This window comes from Arvicola amphibius, chromosome 13, assembly GCF_903992535.2.
Source record: "Arvicola amphibius chromosome 13, mArvAmp1.2, whole genome shotgun sequence".
Lineage (NCBI taxonomy): Eukaryota > Metazoa > Chordata > Mammalia > Rodentia > Cricetidae > Arvicola > Arvicola amphibius.
In genome coordinates, this window is record NC_052059.1 from 41,585,925 (window position 1) to 41,608,969 (window position 23,045).

General features: G+C 43.8%; 1 protein-coding gene across 18 annotated transcripts in view; it reads right to left on the reverse strand.

The window, feature by feature from the left end:
* Positions 1 to 4,344: 4,344 nt before the first annotated feature.
* The window catches only part of Rcbtb2 (RCC1 and BTB domain containing protein 2), a 46,047-nt gene continuing 27,346 nt past the window's right edge, over positions 4,345 to 23,045 (reverse strand). For 17 of the 18 annotated variants that reach the window (XM_038309736.2, XM_038309738.2, XM_038309744.2 and 14 more), the window contains 9 exons: positions 21,727 to 21,893; positions 19,977 to 20,135; positions 19,761 to 19,868; positions 18,032 to 18,174; positions 12,365 to 12,555; positions 11,779 to 11,905; positions 9,568 to 9,707; positions 8,358 to 8,488; positions 4,345 to 4,583 (listed from right to left, as the gene is read on the reverse strand). In XM_038309736.2, the coding sequence (XP_038165664.1) occupies positions 4,443 to 4,583; positions 8,358 to 8,488; positions 9,568 to 9,707; positions 11,779 to 11,905; positions 12,365 to 12,555; positions 18,032 to 18,174; positions 19,761 to 19,868; positions 19,977 to 20,135; positions 21,727 to 21,893 (1,307 nt within the window). In that variant the 3' untranslated portion in view covers positions 4,345 to 4,442. Of the gene's footprint in view, positions 4,584 to 8,357; positions 8,489 to 9,567; positions 9,708 to 11,778; positions 11,906 to 12,364; positions 12,556 to 18,031; positions 18,175 to 19,760; positions 19,869 to 19,976; positions 20,136 to 21,726; positions 21,894 to 23,045 lie in introns of those variants that run through there. The other variant, XM_038309750.2, reaches the window with a different exon arrangement.

Here is a 23,045-nt window from a genome sequence, read left to right on the forward strand (position 1 = left end):
TTAAAAGGTTGTGTGTTTTATGATACTCTGTCAGAAACAGGCCAAAAACAGGAGACACTGTGAAGCCTTACAAGCAACTAGCACAGTAGGGCACAAAGAAAGATCCAGAGGAGACAGTAGGTGGTTATTTAGCTGCCAGCTGGTGCTGCAGGCCCTTCTCTGTTGACAAGCAGTAAATTCATCCAAACATGAAAATAAATGACAAGGAGGCTCTTTTACAATAGCAAGTTAGTGAGGATTGAGGGCTCCAGAAGGGACTGGGCCTCAGAAGATAATCGCGCGCTGCCTCCACTTGACAGGGGTGGGAAAACAGAACCGCAGGACCAGAGCAAAACTGGCTATGGTGGCAAATGCTTGTAAGCACAGTACTCGGAAGCCGGTGTCAAAGTATGTGTGGGAGGCAGCTTAGGTTATACAGAAAACATAAGTAAGAATTTTAAAGAAGTAGAGAGGAGATAGAGTGACAGATTAGGGAAAATATGTTGCAAACGATACATCTGATAAAGGACTGTTACCCAGAATGTACAAAGAAATCTTAAAGCTCAACGAAAAGAAACCAAGTTCATTTTAAAATGAGCCGAAGCTTACCCAGATAGATCACCAAAGAAGCAGCAGATGGCAGATGAGCACACGCAATGATGCTCCACATCAGACATCATCCAGGAGGTGCAAAGGAAAACTGGCAGCACTGCACATCTGTTAGAAGGGTCAGAATTTGGACCACCAAGACTTCCAAAGGCTGGCGGCAGCAGCTTGGCGGTTTCTTACAAAACTAAATATAACTTGGCCATAAGATCACACAGTCACCCTCCTTGTGATTTATTTAAGGAATGAGAACATGCCTACACAAAATATGTACACAGCTGTTTGGCCACTTATTCGCAGTTGCCAAAACCTAAAAGCAGTCAAGATGTCTTTCGGTCAGTGGATGGATAAGCTGGGACATCAGAGTGGTGCATCTACATATATGCAGGGAAACATTTCTACATAAGTAAATTTTAAAGAGACCAGTGGTTGCCAGGGATTGGGGGAGGAGAAGGGAAATGGGTAGCAGATTACAGCTATTTCATGTGCTTTGTAACAGTGGAGATGAGCTAGGTGGTTTTTCAACCCACAGGATGTACAACAGCAAGAGCGGAATTTAGAAACTGGCCTTCGTGGGCTAAGGTTGTGTAGAGGTTCTCATCAGTTGTAACAAATGTACCATTCTGGGGGAGATGCTGAAAGTGGCTAACACAAAGGAAAGTTCTATACCTTCTCAGTTGTTATGTAGAATTATAAAACTGCACAAAATGTATCTTCAAAACAAGTGACTATTCTGTTTGGTTTTCTATCAACTTGACACATGCTTGAGTTATTTGGGAAGACAGACTTGAAATTGGGAAAATAGCCAAGATTGGAAGATTGACTTATGGGTAAGTCTTTCAGGCATTTTCTTAATGATTGGTGTGGGAAGGCCCAGGCCACTGTGTGAGGCACCACCGTGGACAAGTGGTCTTAGGTTGTATAGGCAAGCAGGCTGAGCAGGCCATAGAAAGCAAGTCAGCAGCATGGACTCTACCTCAGAACTGAAGTAAACCCTTTCCTTCGCAAGCTTCTTTCGGTCATGGTGTCACAGCAATACCAACTGTGATGGCCATTCTTGGTTGTCAGCTTGACTGTATCGGGAACGAACTATAATCCATAAGTGGAGGGCACACCTGTGAGAGATTTTCTGCTTAGTTCACAGTGGTTGAGCTCACTTCTGGTCTGGACCTTTGAAGTAGACTTTGCTAGATCATGAGGCGGGAGACACAAGCCTTTAATTTGCATTTGAGGCAGGGAGAAATGCCTTTATTAGGGGCCATACCTTCTGCTGAAAGTCTGCCTAAGGACACAGAGGCTTTTGCCCTCCGCCTGCTTGTTCTCTCCTTGCTAGCACATCATTCCTTCACTGGTATTGGAGTCTACTGATGTATATTCCCCTCTGTGTGCTGTGAATGTTTTATTACCATTGGTTAATAAAGAAGCTGCTTTGGCTTATGGCAGGGCAGAATAGAGCTAGGCAGGAAAACAAAACTAATGCAGGGAGAAAGAAGGTGGAGTCGGGGATACCATGTTGGTGCCATAGGAGAAAGACACCAGAACCTTACCAATAGGCCACAGCCTTGTGGCAATACATAGATTAATAGATATGGGTTAATTTAAGATGTAAGAGTTAGTAAGAAGCCTGAACAGGACAAACACTGTTGTAATTAATAGTTTCTGTGTGATGATTTGGGTCTGGGTGGCCGGGAAATGAATAAGCAATCTCAATTTACAGTCTGCTTTGGGATTCCAGCATATATAGAAACCAGCTGAGACATCCAGCCCTATGGACTCAGTAACTTCTGAGTTCTTGACTTTCTATTAACAGTGACTGTTAGATTTAGCTGGATTTCAGCCTGTAAGCCATTTTAATAAACCTCCTTTACACGTATGTATGTTTGTATGTATGTATAACATATATGTATACACAGATTTTATTCAGAAAGTTCTGTGACAAGAGAACCCTGACACAGTAACCTTACCAACAGCCAACAAAGGCAATAAAATGAATAATTGGATTTAAAAAATAGAAACCAGTTGGGTGGTGATGGCATTTGCCTTTTATCCCAGGCAGAGGCAGGTGGATCTCTGTGAGTTGGAGGCCAGCCTGGTCTATAAGAGCGAGTTCCAGGACAGGCTCCAAAGCTACAGAGAAACCCCGTCTTGGAAAAAAAAAAAAAAAAAAAAGGAGCCATTTATGTCTTGGTGTTGACTTTGCTATAACACATCTGAATATCTGCTTTTAACAAAACAAGTGGACCATAAAAGGGATTTTTATATGCCTATGAGACATAAGGTTAATACTTTAGTTTTGTTGTTCAAAAATTTAAAAAGACAATTTTTTCTATCTTCAAGTAAGTACTTTATTATCAAATACATGAGAATAAGACTTCTATTTCCAAAAAGGTTTCCTTTATGTAACATTGTGAGACTGAAGAATCCAACACTGCATCTTGTCTAGTTTTTCTTGTGCTACAGGGTGGCTTGTTATGGTCTAAAAACTCTTTCTCCATCATATGAGTGCTACCCATGAAATGTGTTAGTTCCTTCTCATGTAGTATTTACTAGTACCAGGTTAAGAAATGTGTTTTATAGTGACATAAAAGCTAGCTACAAGAAAATACAATCTTACAGAGGAAGACCCTCCTTAATATAAAGAAAGCAAAGGGTTTTATGCAATTACATATGGCAGATGATTCCAGAATAACATTCAGAGTTAATATATCAATAATGCCATATGAGAAATTAATAACTTGGAAAGTAGAAAATTAAAATTAGCCCTTGGGCCTTTGGCAATTTAAATGTTAAGGCCTTTTGTGAATTCTAATAATGTTCTAAATTAGCTACTACTTCTCAGAACTAAGAACTCAAATGTGAATCTCAATTAGACTTCTAATTTTATTCCTTCACCCAGCCTTCTAGCTGTTCTCAGCACACCCACAGGTTGACAGTAAATGACCTAGATGCCTTGTATACACAAGGCACTGTGAGAGGCTAAACTAGGGCGTGACAGCATCCCTTGTTTAACTGTGTATCAGGCAGCTGAATAATAGAACATTTTTCCGAAATAGAATGTTTCAATGCCTCAAAGATATCACTAGTGACTCAAAGGAAGAAATGGTAACTATAATGACATTTTCATTTTTTAAGTGGTACTTTTTTATTTTTCATATGTCTTCATTATACTCTTTCTTTACCTAAACTTCTCCCAGGACCTCCTAACTTTAGTGCCTATCCAACTAAGTATTCCTTTTCTCTCAAGACAAACAAAACCAAAAACAAAAAAAAAAAAAAAAAAAAAAAAAAAAAAAAAAAAAAAAAAAACCCTCGGAAAGATAACCAACCAATCAGAATGACAAAAAAATACCAAAACAAACAACGGAGCCATGGAATCCAGTTATGCTACTCAGCTACGCCTGAGCATGGGGCCTGCGCTGACACAACAGAGCGAATGCACATATGAAACCAGAGACTGACAACATGCACAAGGCCTGTGCCAGCTCAGGACAGACTCCTGGCTGGAGAAAGGGAAGTGGACACAAAGCTCCACCCCTAACCAAGAAGCTATTTACAACAGATACCTGTGAGGAGAGGGAGAGTCTCCACTGGTGTGAGGCCGGGTACATCTTCAGTGTTTGAGGGTGTCATACCTAGTGGAACACTCAGCCTTTCGTTGTAAATTCCAGGTTAGGTAGATGGAGAAGGCTGACTGCCGTCCTTTTGACAGAACATAAGAATTTGGCCAGATGTAACTCAACACTGTTAATTACAGAAAAGTTGTTTATCAGTGGCCTTTATTTTTTTTTAATGTTTTATTTATTTATTTTTGCAGGGGTGACATGGAAAGGCTTAAACATCCCTTTCCATATTAGGGATCAGTTCTTAAAGGCTCCAACTCTGCTGGCTTTGCTGATGAAGTTCTTCAGAAGATCATGGTCCATTTCTGCAAATCCTGAAGTCTGTGTTACTACAGTCAGATGATTTATACAAAATCTGAAGCAGAACTCTTCTAAATCCTGGAACAACAGCAACAGTTTAATGAATTCATATCCCCAGTGTAAGGCAACAAGGCAAGAGAATTCCTCTCAGAGAAAGGATTTGAGAACCAGCAGGAGGGAATGATTAGCAGAGCAGTACAGTTATAGCAACTCTATCGCTACAATTAGTTCGTGTTTTGAAAGTGTAATTAACAGAAAAGTACGGTGGCCAGGGCCCAGCATCTAGCCTTTTCCTTCAGAGAGAAGTATCTAGGCATAGACACCTTTCCTGGCAATAGTGCATGTCAGTCATTCATTCCCCTCTCCATATTTGTTAAAAGCGCTGTGCTCCTGGCATTTTTAAATGCTTCTGCCTGTGAAGAGTTTGTGGAAAAGGGAGACATGAAGACAACTGGCCATGCCAGGACCCCAGTCTAGCACACTTACTGTTTCTCTGCATGACAAGGGATGCGATAGGGGCACTTCATCACATTACACCTTCAATAAACTTAACCGGGCAGAATCTAAGCAGCAGAGTGTGTGCTTGGCATATGTGAGGCTCTGGGTTCAATCTTCAGAACTAAAATAATTTATATATATTTACATATATTTCAATATAAATATGTGTACTTAAATTTATATAAAATCAGTGCTGAGGAATGAGCTCAAAGCCTCGTGCAGACTAGGCTTACTAGGGAAGTGTTCTACACCCAGGTATGATCTGACCTAGAAGACCTGTTCATGTTCTAATTTTAAACTTGTGTCTCTGTTGAAGCTATTTTATAAAATACAAAGCTCCCAACAGTTACCAAGATATTATATATGTACATTTCCCACTATAGTCTTTTCTCTAAACACATAGAAACTCTAGCAAATGCTGAAGATGAACGCAGACTGAGATTATCAGCAACAGAAAACACTGGCAGCCATGCCAACATGCACACAAACCCACAAGCCATTTCCCTTGTAAGAGGAAACCAGCTACACAAAGGGAAGTGCAATCACTCTGTCCCACAACAGACTGGCAGGCTGCTGGAGTCCCATGTGAGCGCTCGAGGACAAACTGAAATAGGCACATACCCACACGACAACAAAGATGTGCTGTCTCGATGGGAACCAAATACCTCGAGAGCCACTTATAGCGGGTAGCACAGGAGATCAAACAATATAGCGGGGCACCTCAGGCTGAGCCTACAGAATGATAGAGGAATGCCTGCCCGCATCAGTACTGAGGCTGTCTGTGGAAGTGGGAGCTGAGCACGCCCATGTCTCCCAGACAGTGTCAGGAGAGTTGCTAATTATCAGGAAAGCAAAATGACCCTCAGAAACTACTATTTAGATTCATCTTCCTTTACTTTTTGGACTGGAAACTTCCTATAATTATTTTAAGAATAGGACTCAGAGAGAGTTCTTGAGACTCAATAAACTTATCAGAGAGTTCTGTCTCTATAAGACAAGTCCTTTATTATTTTCCAAACACTTTCTCTATTTAAATGCTACTGCTTTACACAACCTCATCTTAACAAGGGCTCTTAGTTCTGCCAGGCAAATACAGATGCCATGGGTTCCCTGTTCATTTTTCTCCCTCAAGACTCATACTTTGTCTAAGTACTTCCTCTTTCTCATTCTCAGTGAACATGACTTCCTCCTGCTTTCCTCAGAAGAGGCTCCATAAAGCCCTTCCCTCACATCTCCTTACCTCTTGCTGCACACCTGTGGACACGCCCCTTTTGGGGTACCCTAGTGTATGGTCCCTGACAGAAATAAGGTCTGCCTCCTCGCTCTATCATCGGGCCACTCTGCCTGCCTTCCAGGACCTGCTAAAGCAACTGTCCCCGTTAGCTTGTTTTCAGGGTATCGTTCCCCTTTTTACACAAACATACTTTGATTTATCTCAACTGGCACTCCAATCTGTGTCCCATCAAATCTCAGAAAATCCCAAGGAAACGCTGTCTCTGGATCCCTAGTCCCTCTGCTTCCGTTCTGCACTCAGGCCGTCCTGCAGGCCGCACTGCGGCCCTCCAGTGCATCACACAGGCAGATGTGAGCATGCCCCTGGCTCACTAGGGCTTCCTACAACTCATGTCTTTCCTAGCATCCAGGGTGTCACCTCCTGAACTATGCGGACTGGCTTGTATATTTCTAAATCTGTGAAATTTTGCTTTCCACTCAATATTAAAATTGAAAAGTACTTCTATGGAATGGCTTTACCCTGGTGCTGTTTCCCTGGAGTATCCTTTGCTGGTGTCCCCCTACCTAAATCTTAACCTTTGACACCGAATGCCCAAGACTTGCTTGTCTGTCTCATAATACAGCTGCTCACAGCTCTCAGTACAGGGTCTAACTCTAGACTGGGCTACTCACTCCTTACTCAGGGTCTTTCCTGATGTTTCATAGATCTTTGAAACCGGATTTCCAAGCACTTCTCCTAAAATGCTGCTCTTAGCTATCCTACCCAGCTTGGTGCCCCTAGCCATCCTCCACCTCACAGTAAGAGAGTTCATCTTTTTGGTTACTCAGACCAAAAACCTGGACATGATTCTGTCCTTCCAGGTTCCCACCCCACATCAACAAATCTTACTGCGTCTACTTTTGAAGTAGAGTTACAGTCCAACAACTTTTCATCACTCCTATAGCCAATGACTTGGGCGAGTCTACCCTCACCACTTGCTGGTGGACATGGCTTCCTCACTGGACACTTCCTACCATCGCCAGTCCAAGAGGATGCGATTGAGTATCTTTTGTTTTTATTTAAATACTGAATGAAAAATGAAACATCAAGTATTTAGAAATATATACAAGTCAGGCCTAGAGGCTCAAGCCCATTCTTCAAGACATTGAAGAGCCTGAGGAGTTAATGCCCAGACCCACCCAAAAAGGTTTTAATAGAAAGTAAAGGAAAGAAGATCAAGCTCTGACCGGGGGTTGGGGGTTGGAGGTTGGAGGGGTGGGGATGGCAGCCATGCCCTATGACAGAGGACAGTTGTAATGTCTGCTCTACACATCGCTTCCTCCCTCAGACTTAGAATTTCCTACATAAGCATGATACTGTTTACAAAAAAGGAAAAAGGCATTCTCTTTTTACCAGTCTTTGTGTGTTAAATCAGGAGAGGATATCCTTACACCCAGGGGAAACTAACTCCAAGAAGTTACAGCCTGTTTCCTACAGATTCAGCTCTTCCTTTCTTTATCATGACAATACAGTCAGTGGAGAAAGTTCAGGAAAAGGGCAAGCAGGAGGAAAAAAACCTGCATCTAATCTCCCGATGCAAGTCTAAGCACTTTAATGGCAGAGTCATCTCCCAGCTCCTCCGGGTATACGTACATTTTTCTGGTCTTTGGTCCAGTTTTCCCCCAAATTGCCCATGTTTTCTTTTCCTTTATTACTGTGAAGTACTTGCTTTATTGTATGTAATAAAAATATTTTTTCAACATATCGTTTACTTATGAATGTATTCGCGTGTATGTGCTTGTACATGGTGTACATCACAGCACACACATGGAGGTCAGAGGGCAACCTGGAGTCAGTTCTCTGCTCGCATCATGGGTCCTGGGGACTGAACTCACACTGCGAGGCCTGGCAGCAAGCTCCTTTGCCTGTGAGTCATTTCACACTTGAGGTATACAGATTTTAATCGCTGGAAATCAGATCTTTTGTGTTACTTCCTTTGATGTGACCAAGTTACATTTTGATACCACACACTTTTTCTAGTACTTTGGTTTCTTTTCATATGCTCCATTTTCATCTACCTAGAGCTTGTTTTAAGGCACGGTGGTGACACATAACTTGTGACTCTGTGGTGCTTGTCGTACCTGAGCGTCGTACTTCACAGCAGCGGAGAGCAGAGCGATGGCATTCTCCTCGCAGATGCCCTGCTTGATGGTCTGCTGGCAGAGCTTCTTCAGCCGAGTCTCGCTGTAAAATGTGGCCAGGTCTAGCAATCCTGAGGAAAAGGAGACTTGATTGTGCACTCTGAGCACCTGATCTCAACCCCAGTGTTCAAAGGGATGTGAACACACGAGCTAGCTCTCTGCAGCACTAACAGGTCACGTGGACAGTGCAGCTTCCTAATAAGAAGGCAGCTGAGCTGAGCTACCAGAACAAAGATACTGAAAAACAGGAGTAACACAAGAATGGCTTGAATGGCTTTCCTAGAAACAAAACAAGACTGTGTTTCTTTTAACTACCCTCTCCTGCACAGAAGCTTCTCAGAGGCCACAGCCATCGACACACATGCTGTCACACAACTAGAGAGAGAGCAGAGGCAGGCTGGGGCTCCATATTCTCAGGTTCGAGCCCCACCTTCAGTTCCTGCACCGGGTAACAGAAAGGAGTCCCCTGTCACTTGTCCTGCAGTCATCCCACGCTGAACCCCCTCTCCCCCACCCACACACACGGAGTGGCTCGCAGTGCCACACTCAAAGGCTGCCCTAGTTTGCTCTTCTTCGACCCTCAGCCAGAGTTTAATGAGGGTGACAGGCTCTGGCCCTGGGCACCCTGTCGCCTGCTAATGTTTTTCTTCTCTTTAATTAGTGACTCTTACATTCTCTCTGCTAGGCTATTTTCCCTGTGCATGACCTGGGTTCATCCCGCACATACTGATTCATTTCTTTCTCCAAGTGAGCTTTAGCCTGGAGATGCTGTTTCCTTCAGTGGTGTCATCTCCTTTAAATAATTCAGTGGAGACCGGGGTGTGTGTGTGTGTGTGTGTGTGTGTGTGTGTGTGTGTGTGTGTGTGTGTGTTTGTGTGTGTGTTATTGACCTCTTACTGGATCTACCTACTCAACCTTCATTACAGCAGCAACAAGAGAAGCTTGGGTTCAGGGCCTGAGAGTGTAGCCCAGCTGTATGTGAGCAAGGCCAAGTGTTCCGTCTGAGCACCACAGAGAAAAGCTTTGGTTCAACATCCACAGAAGAGCTCCTACAAGTGGCCACCATGTCTTTCTTCTGGGTTGGAAAGAAGCCTGCCTTCCTAATTACTCAACATTTTGCCAATGTCTTGGTAATGTCTATGGTGATTACCTACTGCCTCCTCGGGAGATAGGCTGATGTTATCTGTGTATAGGTATTCCAGGAAAGCTCGGAACACCGGATATGAAAATTCGCTCATTTCTACAATATCATCTTCACTGTCTTCTAATGAAGAACGAAAATGCTCACACCTGGAAAAAGAAAGAAAGATCATATCACAGGTTCTGGCCTCGAGGACTTTCTATTAACACTGTATACCTTCCTATTTGCTAGTTAGATACTGGGTGTTCCCTGAAGGCCTATCCTTCCAAGCCTGGTGCCAGGGTGACAATCTTAGAAGGTAGTAGGATCTTTCAGACATAGGGCTTAGATGGGGCAACCTACTGTGAGGTTCTTCAGTCATTGGGGAAATGCACCCAAAGGGATTTGTGGAACCCAAGTTCCTTTCTGATCCCTGCCTTGTGGTGTTAGCAATGCTCTTCCACCAGGCACTTGCTACCATGATATGCTGCCTTTCAAGAGGCCCCAAACAATGGAGCAAACCCATCCTAGACCGAAACCTCTGAATCAAACCTGAGCCAGGATAAGCTTTCAAGATGAAGTAACAGCTCAGCAGTACCAAGCACTAAGTAAGTAAATAACCTTTGAGAGTTAATCTTCTCAGGCATTTTAGTATAGCAGCAGGACGCTGCCGAAAACATCATCCTTGCCTTGGCTCCTTGTTTGCTTTGCTGGCCTGAAGTTTTCAATTGCTTAATTAGCAAGACTGCAAATGCAGCCTGCTGCTGTTATGGGCAGCCCAGGGATCTGTCTCTATAACTAAACTGGGGGACACATGGCAGGGACCTCTGGTGTTTTTCTCAGACCATCTTTCCTGATCAGTATTGTCTTAATAACTGAATAATTTTGTTTCTTTATTCCATTCAGTCTGAATTACATCCCCTAAAAGTCCCTGTGTTGATGATGTAACCTCTGCTAACTTACAGTGTGACCTTATTTGGAGACAGGCTCTCTACAGAAGTCAACAAGGTAAGTTAAGTCACTATGGTGGGGTCCAATGCAATCAGAAAAAGGGGGAGATTTAGACACAGGCAGACACAGAATGCCACATGGCTTGCATCAAAAAGACAAAGACTGCCATGACCCAAAGCTCAAGTGGAGACCTGGGTTCTCAGCCTCAGAGAAAAAAAAAAAAACCACACTGCTACTGTGATAGAGCACCTTGCTATGGTCTAGGCCACATGTGTGGACATGCTCTGTCACAGCACGCTGAGCCCCCACTTCCTTCATGAAAGTATATGCTCCGAGGTGAGAGTGACCTTACAGAATGGGAACCGGAGACTGAAACACCATATTGGGTTTGTGAGTCACTGAAAGAGGATTAAATATCTTTTACACAGCGACAACAAAATCCCAAATCATTATACAATGAGGAAAAAGCCAGACAGAAAACAAGAAATGTCATATATATGAGTTTCTAGAAAATGCTAAGTAGATACAATGAGAAAAAAATCAGTGCCTGCTCAAGATGGGGCTGTGGGGTCTTTGACAGCATTTTTCTGTATCTGAAGGTAAAGTGGTGGCTTCCCAGACTATGGGTACGGGACAAAGAGGAGTGGACATCATTCAGTGCTCAGAATTAAACATAGTAAATGTGATTTAAAAGTCTTTGTGTTGGCATCACCCAGGCCTCCGTAGTCTGTGGAAGCCCCACCAATCACTTCTGTTTGCTGATTTTACAGCACCTGAAAGCTAAGCCTGAGCAAGAGAGGTTGCCATGGCTGCACTCAGGGATGCATGCCAGCCCAGGCAGTGAAGTAAGTAAATCAGAGCACCTGGCCCTACTCCAAGGACAGAAGCCCCAGCCAGGGCTTTCTAATGTGGGCTGCCCCTGAACACAGACTCAGTACTGGTGGCCCACCTTGCTCTCCATATCTTGTCCCATTGGCCCCCACCCATGCTGTTAGCTTTAAGGGCAATTACAGCCTTAACAGAGCTGCCTCCTAATTACTCAAGTGCCTGGCCCAATCCCTTGGACAGCTGAAACAACTGATAAATGAATTAATTTCAATTCTCAAAGGAGACAAGTGCTTACTAATTATTTTAAACATTTGGGGGGGGGTGTGCCAGTGCATGCAGAGGCCGTCAATGGAAGACTGCTTTCTGTCCACCATGCAGGACCCAGAGAGGGAAGTTAGGTTCTCAGACTTGCTGGGTAAAGAGCACCATGACCCATAGAGCCAGTGTGCTGGTCACTCTTACCTAATTTTGAGAAGGACTTTGTGAGCATAAATGTATTTTCCATCAACCAGAAACTTGAGGTCTGCAGTGTCAGGGTTGTCAAATTCCCTCTTCAGTGACTCAGCCACAGTGAGGTGGTCATCAGGTTCTAGGAGAGCAACACAGGACTTCAGGTTCATCCACAGACAGCTGGACACGAAGGCAAGGAGACCCTGCTCTCTGGGCACTCAGGAAATGCTGACTCCCCCAAACAACTGATCAGCTACACAAGGCTTTTACCCCTGAATACAGATTCACATCTCTGAACGTTCATTGTAAATTTGGCAAAAATCAAAACTGTTTCCAACGCTTTCACTAACTGCATAAGATTTTAGAATTTCTGAATGTTTAGAATGTTTCTAGCTAAAAATAAAAGACGCAGTTTTCAGTAAAAAAGCAATCGAATCAAATCACCTTTAATTAGTGTCGACATTGGTTCCCAGCAGTTTTAGTTCCCTTCCCCCAGGGGCCCACAGAAAGGAAGTGCATAGATCCTGTACGCAGTGAGGTCCACCAGTCCTCTTCCTAATTCTCAGGACATGCCACAGATGGACAAGGACGAGCTTACCCACGGAGAGAAGGCGCCAGGTGACGGCAGGGGTGGCAAAGCAGGCAAACACATCATCGGTGCAGCAGAAGTGGGTGAGGTGGGGAAGGGTCACTGACTGGCCCCGGCACTGGCCCCACATGTACACGTGCCCACCCTGGGTCTTGGCGGCAGATGTGTGGGCAGAGTGACAGGCTGCAATCTCTATGATCCTAAGTTCACAAGCAAACACCACAGGGATACGGTAAGCAGGAGGGAAAGGAGCTGCCTCTCCTCCCCCTGGGTGCACCCGACTCAGTGTAGTAAACTAGCTGACAGGAGTGGGTGGGCCCAAGGGACAAAAAGAACAAACAAATCAAGACCTGGACACCTCACTTCCTAAATGTTCAGCCGCCAAATACTGGAGCCTTACTTCAATGGCATTTATAACCCATGAGGAGTGGTTACCAACAGGCCTTAAAAATACCATCCTGCTTTGAGTTTAAAGTATAATGTTGTATGCTTTAAAACATTACTAACTAGATAATAAACATGGACCATCTAACCTGGGTCAATAAAGAAAACTTAGGCTGGGTGGGATTCAGCACATAGCACTAGCTCAGCAAGAGAGCTGCCCAGCAACCAAACCTTCAGTAACTTGAAAGGAAGAGGGCTCCACGCTGGCTTCTACTCCGCACAATAAACTCTGTAACATTTTTTTTTATGACAGAGATCAGCCCTGAGCCTTCTGCATGCTAAAAGGATGTCCTATAATGAAAGAATCTGGGGCCTTGTGCATGCATAGTAAGGAGGAGGCCTATACTGAATAACCCCTGGCTCCAAGAGTCTTGGTTTCATCTAGTGTGAGAATTGAACGATAAACGGTATATGCTGGGCAATCCGTACAATAAGAAGGGCCTCTCTACTGCTGCTGCCAGAAAAGGCCAAAATCAGAACTTCTTCGGCAACCTTAATTAGCTCTCTTTTCACTTCGACAACTGGGCAATCATACTCCACAAAATAACAGTCCCGTGGGCTGAGCCAAAGGAGGCTGTAAGCAGAAACTAGTTGATCATAAGAGACAGTCGTCAGTTCAGCTGTTTACCCCGTCAAAACCACAGGGAAATAGAGGGCCTGGGTGACATCAAGTGACCCTTTCTCGTAAGCATTAAAACAGGGAACTTCAGTGTCACGCAATTTCAATGTGCCTCTTTGGGAAATTTGGCTATTTTTATATTTAATTCTGATCTCTTAGGTTAGATAATAGCTTATTTTCAGTTTCATGCCTGAAATTTTAGCATAAGAGATTCCATTTTGACTTTTAGCTTTGGACAGGGTTTGTGCAGGACAAAGCAACGACCTCTGGTCGTTTAGTTAAAACTATCACCATGCAGCTTTCAATGAAAATGGCTCATGTAGAGGGACGGTACATGTGTGTTGGTATGGCAGACCCTGCCTAGTCTCTTCTAATATTTGCACGGTTGTGTAAGCAACTCACTTCCATATCTCGTGCTCTACAGAACAGCCTTGCACAATGGGGAAAAGGGCCACATGATCTGGCTTTCTAGTAAGTATACATGTTTTTAACAGATAGCCAATGCAATTCACCTAGAAGATAAGTGTGTCCATTGCCCCCATCAATTTCCTGGCAGTCTTCCCACCTCACAGAAGACACAAGGGCCTCAATGCCAGTCATTCAGAGCATCCTGGTTTGTGCACAACACTAGCTCTGGGGCAACAGTAGTTTGTGTCAGCCAAATCATTTAAATCTTATAATCAATTGTATTACCTTTAAGGAAAAAAATTAAGATGGAGAGAGCAAAGTGCATAACTCAGAGAGGGCACAGGCTGCAAAGCAGACACTGTCTTAGCTGCACTGTCCAGGAGAGATGAAGCAAGTCTCATCCCCCAACCCCCGCCAAAGAGTAAGCCATCAAGAGCAGCTTCTTCCGTGACTAAGATCATTTTAACAGCTGCTGCCTGCAGGAGTTACAGAGACTGACCGTGGGGACTCGCCATCCATATGGAGAGAAGCTGCAGACCAGAGTATGGCTGTCCGCCAGCTCTGCTGGGTAAGAGCAGATTTGAGAGCTACTGAGTCCAGCAGGCTGTGAATTTGTCAGAGGAACACAGAGGCTGTGAGTCAGACACAAACCTATAGCCAAACAGGAAGCAGAGGCAGGCATAGCAGGGCAGGTGCGAGGCATCAACAGGAGTATGTAAGGGAACAGACAAGTCTGTCTGGAGGGCAGTGAGCCGAGGGGTTTGCTAGGAGCCATGGTGTCTCTTACAACAAAGGCCAATGAGTTCCATCAGGATGTAAAGTGACAGGGGAGTACAGAGAGGCGAGGGAAAGGACAATCTGCACAACAGACGGTGAGGGAGAGAAAGGACAGCCTGGGAGGCTGGATGGAAGGACCCACGGCAGGGTGCCACAACAGCCAAGCCTTGTCACCAGGTAGCCCTGGGGTATGAGCCCTGAAAACCCCAACCCCATGGCACTGGGAGCTGAAGCAGCGCTGTGGCAGGATCACACATACACACAGCTAAGCAGTTAATAAGTTTTGGGGTTTTCTTGTGTGTTTTTTTCCACGTAAACATCTTAACTATCAGAAGCAAAGCCACAGCTTTCTCTGAGTTAGAGGAGCATCCATGTCACATTTCTGTGAGCACCAGTGAGCTACTCTTGCTCTTTCTCCTGAGGTCAGGCCTAGGCCAGGCTGGTCTTTTCGTGTGTGTGTGTGTGTGTCTATGTGTCTACAAGTGCAAGTTTGATTTTGGTTTGTTGTTTTTTAAAAGAGAGAAAGAATATGAAGTTGGGCAGTATGGTGGTTTGAATATAATTGGTCCTCATAAGCTCATAGGGCACAGCACTATTAGGAAGTGTGGCTTTGTTGGAGTAGGTGTGGCCTTGTTGGAAGAGGTGTGTCACTGTGGGGGTGGTCTTTGAGGTCTCTTATATGCTCAAGCTATACCCAGTGTCTCAGACCACTTCCTGTTGCCTGCATGCCACCATGTCCCATCATGATGATAATGGACTAAACCTCTGAAACTATAAGCCAGCCCCAATTAATGTCCTCCTTTATAAGTTGCCATGATCATGATGTCTCTTCATAGCAATAGAAACCCTAACAAGACAGGTAGGTCTCGGGGTAGAGGAAGGAGACCTGGGAGGAATTGGGGGAGAGGGAAGAATATAATAAAATCTATCAAATTCTCAAAAAAAAGAAAGAAAAAGAAAAGAAAAAGAATTCCTGAGGGAATAGAATGTATTTTAGTGCTACAGCCACCTGCAAGTGTGTACAGAGACCTCAAAAAACAAACAAACAAACAAATAAATATTTAAAATCCTGCTTTCATTCCAAGAAACACATTTTGAACCTCAACTTTTCTGGGCTGCCAGGCAACAGTAAGCAGGTGCCAGTTGCGCTAACTAGCCTTCATTGGCAGACCCTGGCACACGCTACTCTTACTCTGTAGCCAGCGGTGATGGGGGAAATGACTACAAGCTCCTCTGCGTGTGTGTTCTGTGTCAGCTCAGTGGGATGGCTTACACCACCATAAAGCTGAATGGCTGTGAAATACTGGAAATGAAAAGGCGGAGTGTAAGAGAAAATACAAATAAAAACAGCAGCAGTGGTGAAAGGCAGAGGTAATTTGTGTTGCGAGCAATGGAGAAAAGGCACCCATAGACAAGACAGACTAGGAATCTGACTCCAGTCATGGTTCTGTATAAGCCTAGTAGGCTACTGAAGACCTCAAGAGACCATGGAATTTTCCAAAGTTCAAGGCATGGCTAATTTACCTTACAACTTAGTATACTGGGCTAAACTTAAGAATACGGACACATGTGCCAAACCTTTTTAAAGCTTCCTTTGGTTGTCTGAGCAGAGAATCCAATGTAGGGAGACTTTATTTTTCGTTCACTGAACAGGCACCTAACAACCACAGTCTCACCCCTACCCCACCCAAAATTCAATCCCATTCCTAATTAGGCTTTTCTGGAAGGAGCCACAGAAGAGTCAGAAGAAAGTCATGACCCATGTGTGAGGCTCAACAACTGGAAAGGGCGGGGGGGGGTGCGGGACAAGTCCTGGCAGATTTGCCACATGCCAGCTACTGAGGCCTGACTGGGCCTGTGTGAGCTCGGAAACTGAGACCAGGAAGGTCCTTTCAGAATATCCATCCCTGGTCTGTGTGGACAGCAAGCAGCAAGGGCCAAAGTGCACAGGAGAAACCCCAGGGTTTACAGCCTAGAGCACTGGGCAGGCAGCTCAGAGCCCTGCTAAGCAATGTGCTCTCTCTTCCATCCTTCCCTTCCCTACTTCCCAGCTTCCTGCTCCCTCCCCCACTTAGTGGCCCACAGTCTGTTCCAGAGGGGACCCAGGGAAGATGTGACCTCATTCTGGATCAGAGAAAGCAGGGCAATATGAGCTGATGGGGTTGCTGTGAGATGCTAAGGAAAATGTAGAAGCACCACAAGGGGGAAGGAGTCACTCTCCTGTGCACATCCCTGTGTCTGACCTTCGGAACTGGGGTTCAGGAAGGAGCAGTGGGTCACTCTCCTGTGCACATCCCTGTGTCTGACCTTCAGAACTGGGGTTCAGGAAGGAGTGTACATTGCTCTGTCTGACCTTCAGAACTGGGGTTCAGACTGGGCACCGAGATACTGACAGTATATTTATAGTTACTTGGCTGTGAGTGACTATTGCTTCTGTTTTCATTGACCTCTTTGGATACTTACAAGATCAGCAAGTGACAGAGTTACAGGTATCTATGTGCCAGCTCCTGCCTCCACTTTTCCCCATTTAAGGAACCAAAAGTCCTATTTTCTTTTTTTTCTTTCTCTACTCACTCTGTAGACCAGACTCCTTCAAATTTTTAGATTAAAAAAAGGCTTCCCCCCCAGATATATACAGGTTATATAAAATTAACCATGTTTACACTATGTAGATAAAAATGACAATTTATTAAGAATCCCAATGGGGAAATAAAAGAAGTACCTAGATTTTAGTTAATCTATTTATCCATATATTTATTTTAAGTCAAATATAAAAAATACTATCTGGGATACAAATAGGAAGGGCATATTAATTTCTATAGTGACAGCATCACTGGCTAGGGGAAGTACCATAATGTCTATGTGCCACCACCGAGTCAACACAACAGGGAAAGGCAGTGACGTGACTGAGTGAGGAACTCAGAGGCTTTCAAAATCATTCGGATTATCTGGAAATTACAGAGGTACACCAAACTGCATCCACATTTTCTAGCACTCCACCACACAGCGAGAGTTTGGAAGGGAAAATAGCGAGATCACCCTGCCCTTCTCACTGCAGGTTTGATAAGGAGCTAAGAACTAGCTTCATACTGCACTCAGCGTACCATAGATTCCCCAAGCCACAGAAGACAGATCTCAAACATCACCAACTTCCCTTTGAGGATAAAAACAAAAGTCAAGGGAGAGAACACCGAGAAGACAGCCGCACGCAGAGCTGCTCCTGCACAGAGCAGCCCTGCAGGTACAAATGAATGCAGGTGAGAGAAAACGGGAGCGCAGTCTCCCCAGCAATGCACAGGGCAACTTTTAAAAAGAATGAGCAACCTAGCTAAAGATTACTTTAGTGCTAAGAGTAAGTTCCATACTCTGAATTCTAAGTGCTGTTAATTACTAAGACCACGGAGGTGATTTAGAAATGTACACATTACCTGTCCATTTCCACATCAACGGGGGTAGGATAGGACTGGTTACTTTTATTGCCAGTGCCCAGCTGGCCATATGAATTTGCACCCCAAGCGTACACTTCACCTTCATCTGTTAGTACTAATGTGTGTGCGTAGCCACAGGCAACCTAGAAAAACATTTAAAAAAAATCTTCTCAGGTCTGCAAATAAAGGGAAATGCTTCACTTTTACAAAGGAGGTTAAGAGCCAGTGAGAACCAAGGGAAGGCAGACTGCCGCCAAAAGCAGACAGTGAATCAGCCAGAGCTGCTCTGGGGCCAGTGCTGCAGCTCTCAGCCCAGTAATGCAGCTGGCTTAGCCAACTGCAGTGAGCGTGCCAGCAGCACTCAGTGCTCTTGCGGAACAGGACTGTGGGCCTAGTGTGAGACACAGCCATGGAATTCTTTCTCCCTGTTACTGAAGCAAAGCATGCTCGATGTGGAAAATGGAGACAAGTGAAGCGCAAAAGCGCTCCCTTTGGGGGAAGAGTATTGAAACGGGGGTTTCTCTGTGCAGCTCTGCGGTCCTGGAACCCAGATCTGCCTGCCTCTGCCCCCCGAGGGCTGAGATAAAACCAGGCACCACTACCAACCCATCAGGAGTTTTTTCCAAACTTATTCAGAATTAGAAATATGCCTTAATGGGGCTGGAGAGATGGCTCAGCAGTTAAGGGCACTGGCTGCTCTTCAGAGGACCCAGGTTCAAGTCCCAGCACCCATATGTCAGCTCACACCTGTCTGTAACTCCAGTCTTAGGACTTCTGACAGCCTCACACAGACATACGTGAAGGCAAAACACCAATGATCATAAAATAAAAACAAAACAAAAAAAACAGAAAAAAGAAATATGCATGTACAAATTATTAAGTGGTAGCATATACACCTATCGTGTATCTTTTTTTTAACCTAACATTACTTTTACATTGCTTTCTCACTATTAGAAAATCCTTTGCATAGCCAGGCAGTGGTAATGCACACCTTTAATCCCAGCACTTGGGAGGCAGAGGCTGGAGGGCCTCAGTGAGTTCGAGGCCAGCCTGGTCTACAAAGTGAGTTCCAGGACAGCCAGGACTGTAAGATGGGTGTGACGGCACACACGTGAACTCCGTAGTCGGGAGGTTGGCTACAGCAAGAGGACCACAGTACAGTCTGAGCAAACAGTGAGACTCTGTCTCAAGAACAGGCCATCAGTCTCATACTGATGGGCATAACCTAGCAGCTGTGCACTTACCATTAGATTATCAAATTATACAATGCCTACCATTTCTATTAAACTTATTTTTCTTACATTTTAAACCATTTTTTGTTTATTCTTACCAAGAATTCCTTTGTTAAAATTATAACTATTAATGCATGATAATTGTACATATTAAGGGGTTTCACTGTGACTTAACTAATTTTATATGAGACTTTCTCATCGGTCCCTTAGGAGAATTCTCTAAGAGTAGAATTAGAGATAAAATGGCATTCTGATTTTTAAAACTGTTGACATATACACTCTTAAAGATTCTTCAGGAAAGGATGTGCAAATTACATTCTCCATGCAGTTCACAAAAATAACATAGAAACAGCATCTCTATGGACAGCTATGCCTTAGTTCAGGGCAAAGAGGGCTTTAACCTTTCCTGAAGGGGACACATAAAACCAGCTGAACTTCCCATGTATGTAAGAAAACCCGGACCTAGTGCACCGCACACAGAGCACCCAGAGACGTACCCGCTGGACACGAATGCCTTGCAGGGCGGCCACTCTACAGGGGGTTGGCTGGTTGCCACTGCTGCCCAGGCCCAGCTGCCCGTTCCCATTGTAACCCCAGACATAGACCTGGGAAAAGATAAGAGACGTAGCAATTCAGTTCTGCTGTTGAGAAGCACGCCGTGCTCAGATAATACTAAGAAACTTTTTAAACAAAGGATGAAGTAACTTTCCTACCTCTCCAGTGTCCACAACGGCCATGGAGCACATCTGCCCACATGCGATGTTCATAACTACTTTATTCTGCAAACAGCCAGTGACTCTTCGAGGAATGGGCTGATTAGCGGTTGATCCAGATCCTACCTGCCCAGAGTTATTATAACCCCAGGCAAATACCTGTGTGAAAAAAAAGACTGATGAACAAAACACGTGATGCATAAAATGTCTCAACTGGATACTGAGATGTGCTCAGGGCATCTCGCTGCCCTCTCAAAGAGCCTCATCACGGGTCTGTCTCACAATACAGGGAAGGCATTTCATAACATTTGTGTTAGCTCCACAGAGTAACACTATCATATAATACAAATACCCACTTCACCTCAGCCATGTTTTTCAACATTTTGGGACTTTTTTATTTGCAAGTATTATCTTTGTTATAGCAATATAAAAGCAATAATGGATCCTTTTAAGAAAGGATCCATTCAAGGATCCATTCGTAGTGATTGAAGTCCTTACTACATACAGCATATATATCATACATATAATTTACAATATATAATATATATATGCTATATATCATATAACCATCATGATAAGTTGCTATCATCAGACTAAGGCTGAGTTTGAGGGGTAGTTAAATTTTTAATATCCCCGCTTAGCTCATCATAATTACTCTGGTTAGTTTTTTGACAATCTGACACAAGCTAGATGTGATGGTTATACTTAGTTGTCAACTTGACTATATCAGGATTAATTAAGACCCAACTGTTAATGCCCAAATGTTGGGCATTTGTGAGGTTTTTTTTTCTTAATTAAATCATTTGATGTGTTAAGACCCACTTTTAATGTGAGTCTTTGAGGTGGGCAGATCTACCTCTAACCTGGGCCACACCCTCTTTCTGGAAGCATGTATAAAGGTCATGGGAGAAGGAAGCTTGCTCTTTTTGTGTGCTTGCTCTTGCCTCGCTAGCAAGTCTATTCTTTCACTGGCATTAGAATCTACTTCTTCAGGACTCTGGTGTACACTCAAGACCAGCTGAGACATCCAGTCTTGTGGACAGAAAAAGTCCTGTTTCTTGGACCTTCTTTTGGTAGGCAGCCATTATTGTACTAGCTGGACCTCAGTCTGTAAGCTATTCTAATAAATTCCACATATGTATCTTATCTGTCTATATCTATATAGATAGATCTTATCTATATATAAATCTCACATCTTATCATTCAGGTATGTGTGTATATATATTTACACACACATTTATATACATGATTAGATGTAGACAGATAGATTCGTTTCTTTTTAAAGTTCTGTTCCTCTAGAGCACCCTGACTAATTAATATGCTAGATTTATCTAGGAAGAGAAGCTCAATCGAGAAAAATGCCTCCATCAGATTGTCTTGATTAAAGATAGATATGGCATGGCCCAGCCCACTGGCAATAGCGCCACCTCTCAACTGGTCGTCCTGGGAGGTATAAGAAAGCAGGTTGAGCAAGGCATGGGGAGTAAGCTGGTAAGTAAAGTTCCTCCATGGCCTCTGCTTCAGTTTCTGCTTCCAGACTCTTGAGCTTCTACCTGACTCCCCTGGATGATGGACTATATCCAAGGCAAATAAATCCTTTCTTCCCCAAGCTGCTTTTGATCATGATGTTTCATCACAGCAATACAAAGCAAACTCAATGTTATTGCCTAGCTATATTTTAGGGGCAGTTAAAGGAATCTATAGAACACACTGAAACCAAAATCAGTGAGTTTATGCTGATTTTCCTCACCTCTCCATCGGATGTTAGGACCAAAGAGTGGTAAGACCCACAGGCAACCTCAATGACTTGTTTATTTGACAAGTTAGTAGAGATATGGCAGGGCAGTAAACCATGAGTCGCTGTCCCATTGCCCAGTTGGCTATATGCATTGTGACCCCAGGTAAAGACTTCTCCATCTGAAAAGAGAAAGATGGTCAGCCTTCACAACACACACCTCTACAAGAGCCCACAGCACATGCCTCAGTGCCCACACATGGGAGCTAGGACTCAGCTTCAAAGGTTGCTTGACTTCCCACTTCCAAATTCACTTCATGAGAGTGTCTATTTGGAAACACAAACTGCCTTCTATGTCAAAGCAACACTTGGAATTTAAATTTATGAAGTTAAAGAATAGCTAGAAGAGAGTTTCCAAATTAAAAAAAAAAAAAAAACGAACACTAAAATAAAAACAGAGAAAACAGGACATTCGCCAAGCAGTGGTGGCGCACGCCTAAAATCCCAGCACTCAGGAGGCAGAGACAGGCGGATTTCTGTGAGTTGGAGGCCAGCCTGGTCTACAAGAGCTATCTCCAGGACAGGCTCCAAAGCTACAGAGAAACCCTGTCTCGAAAAACCAAAAAAAAAAAAAAAAAAAAAAAGAAAAGAAAAGAAAAGAAAACAGAACAGGACATTCAAAGTCAAGAGTGTAAGGTGTTACTTAACTTTTCTGGGTCTTCATTTCTTTAGCGAAAGATGACCAAATTAGTTTTAAAATTGATTATTTTTCTTGTGAAATTATAAATATTTAGAACATATGTGCAATTTTATGGACAGCAAAGCGTAAATACACAAAACATAGCATGTTTCCCCCAAAGCCCTACCCATATGCACTTTACATGTAAGAATTTACTTTTCTGATTCTGCACTTTGAATAAACGAATCTCATGTGTGTCCTGTCGTCTGTGTGTTCTACCGCACTGCCTAGGTTATATTATGAGTGACTTTATTTGATCATCTGATTCAATTTTCTTTTGTGGTATACAAATTGCTATAGAAGTTACCCAATGAATGTTCATTCAGTAATTCAATTGTTCACCAAGTCTTTTCCAAATCTCTATGTCTGTAGACCTTTTGTCTCCTTAGTAGATATTTTGCTTTCTGTAATTCTTGTCTGATATTCTAACAGCTCACGTTTAATAATCACCCTGTCTGCCACTTCTACCGGGTCTCGCGCATCAGACCCTAGAGGAGGTGGTTGTTTGGGACTGAGCTCTTTGGTTATGAATCCCACCAGTGTGGGTGATCACTTATGCTTGCTTTCAGCGAGCAAGGCTACATTGTTATCTGAC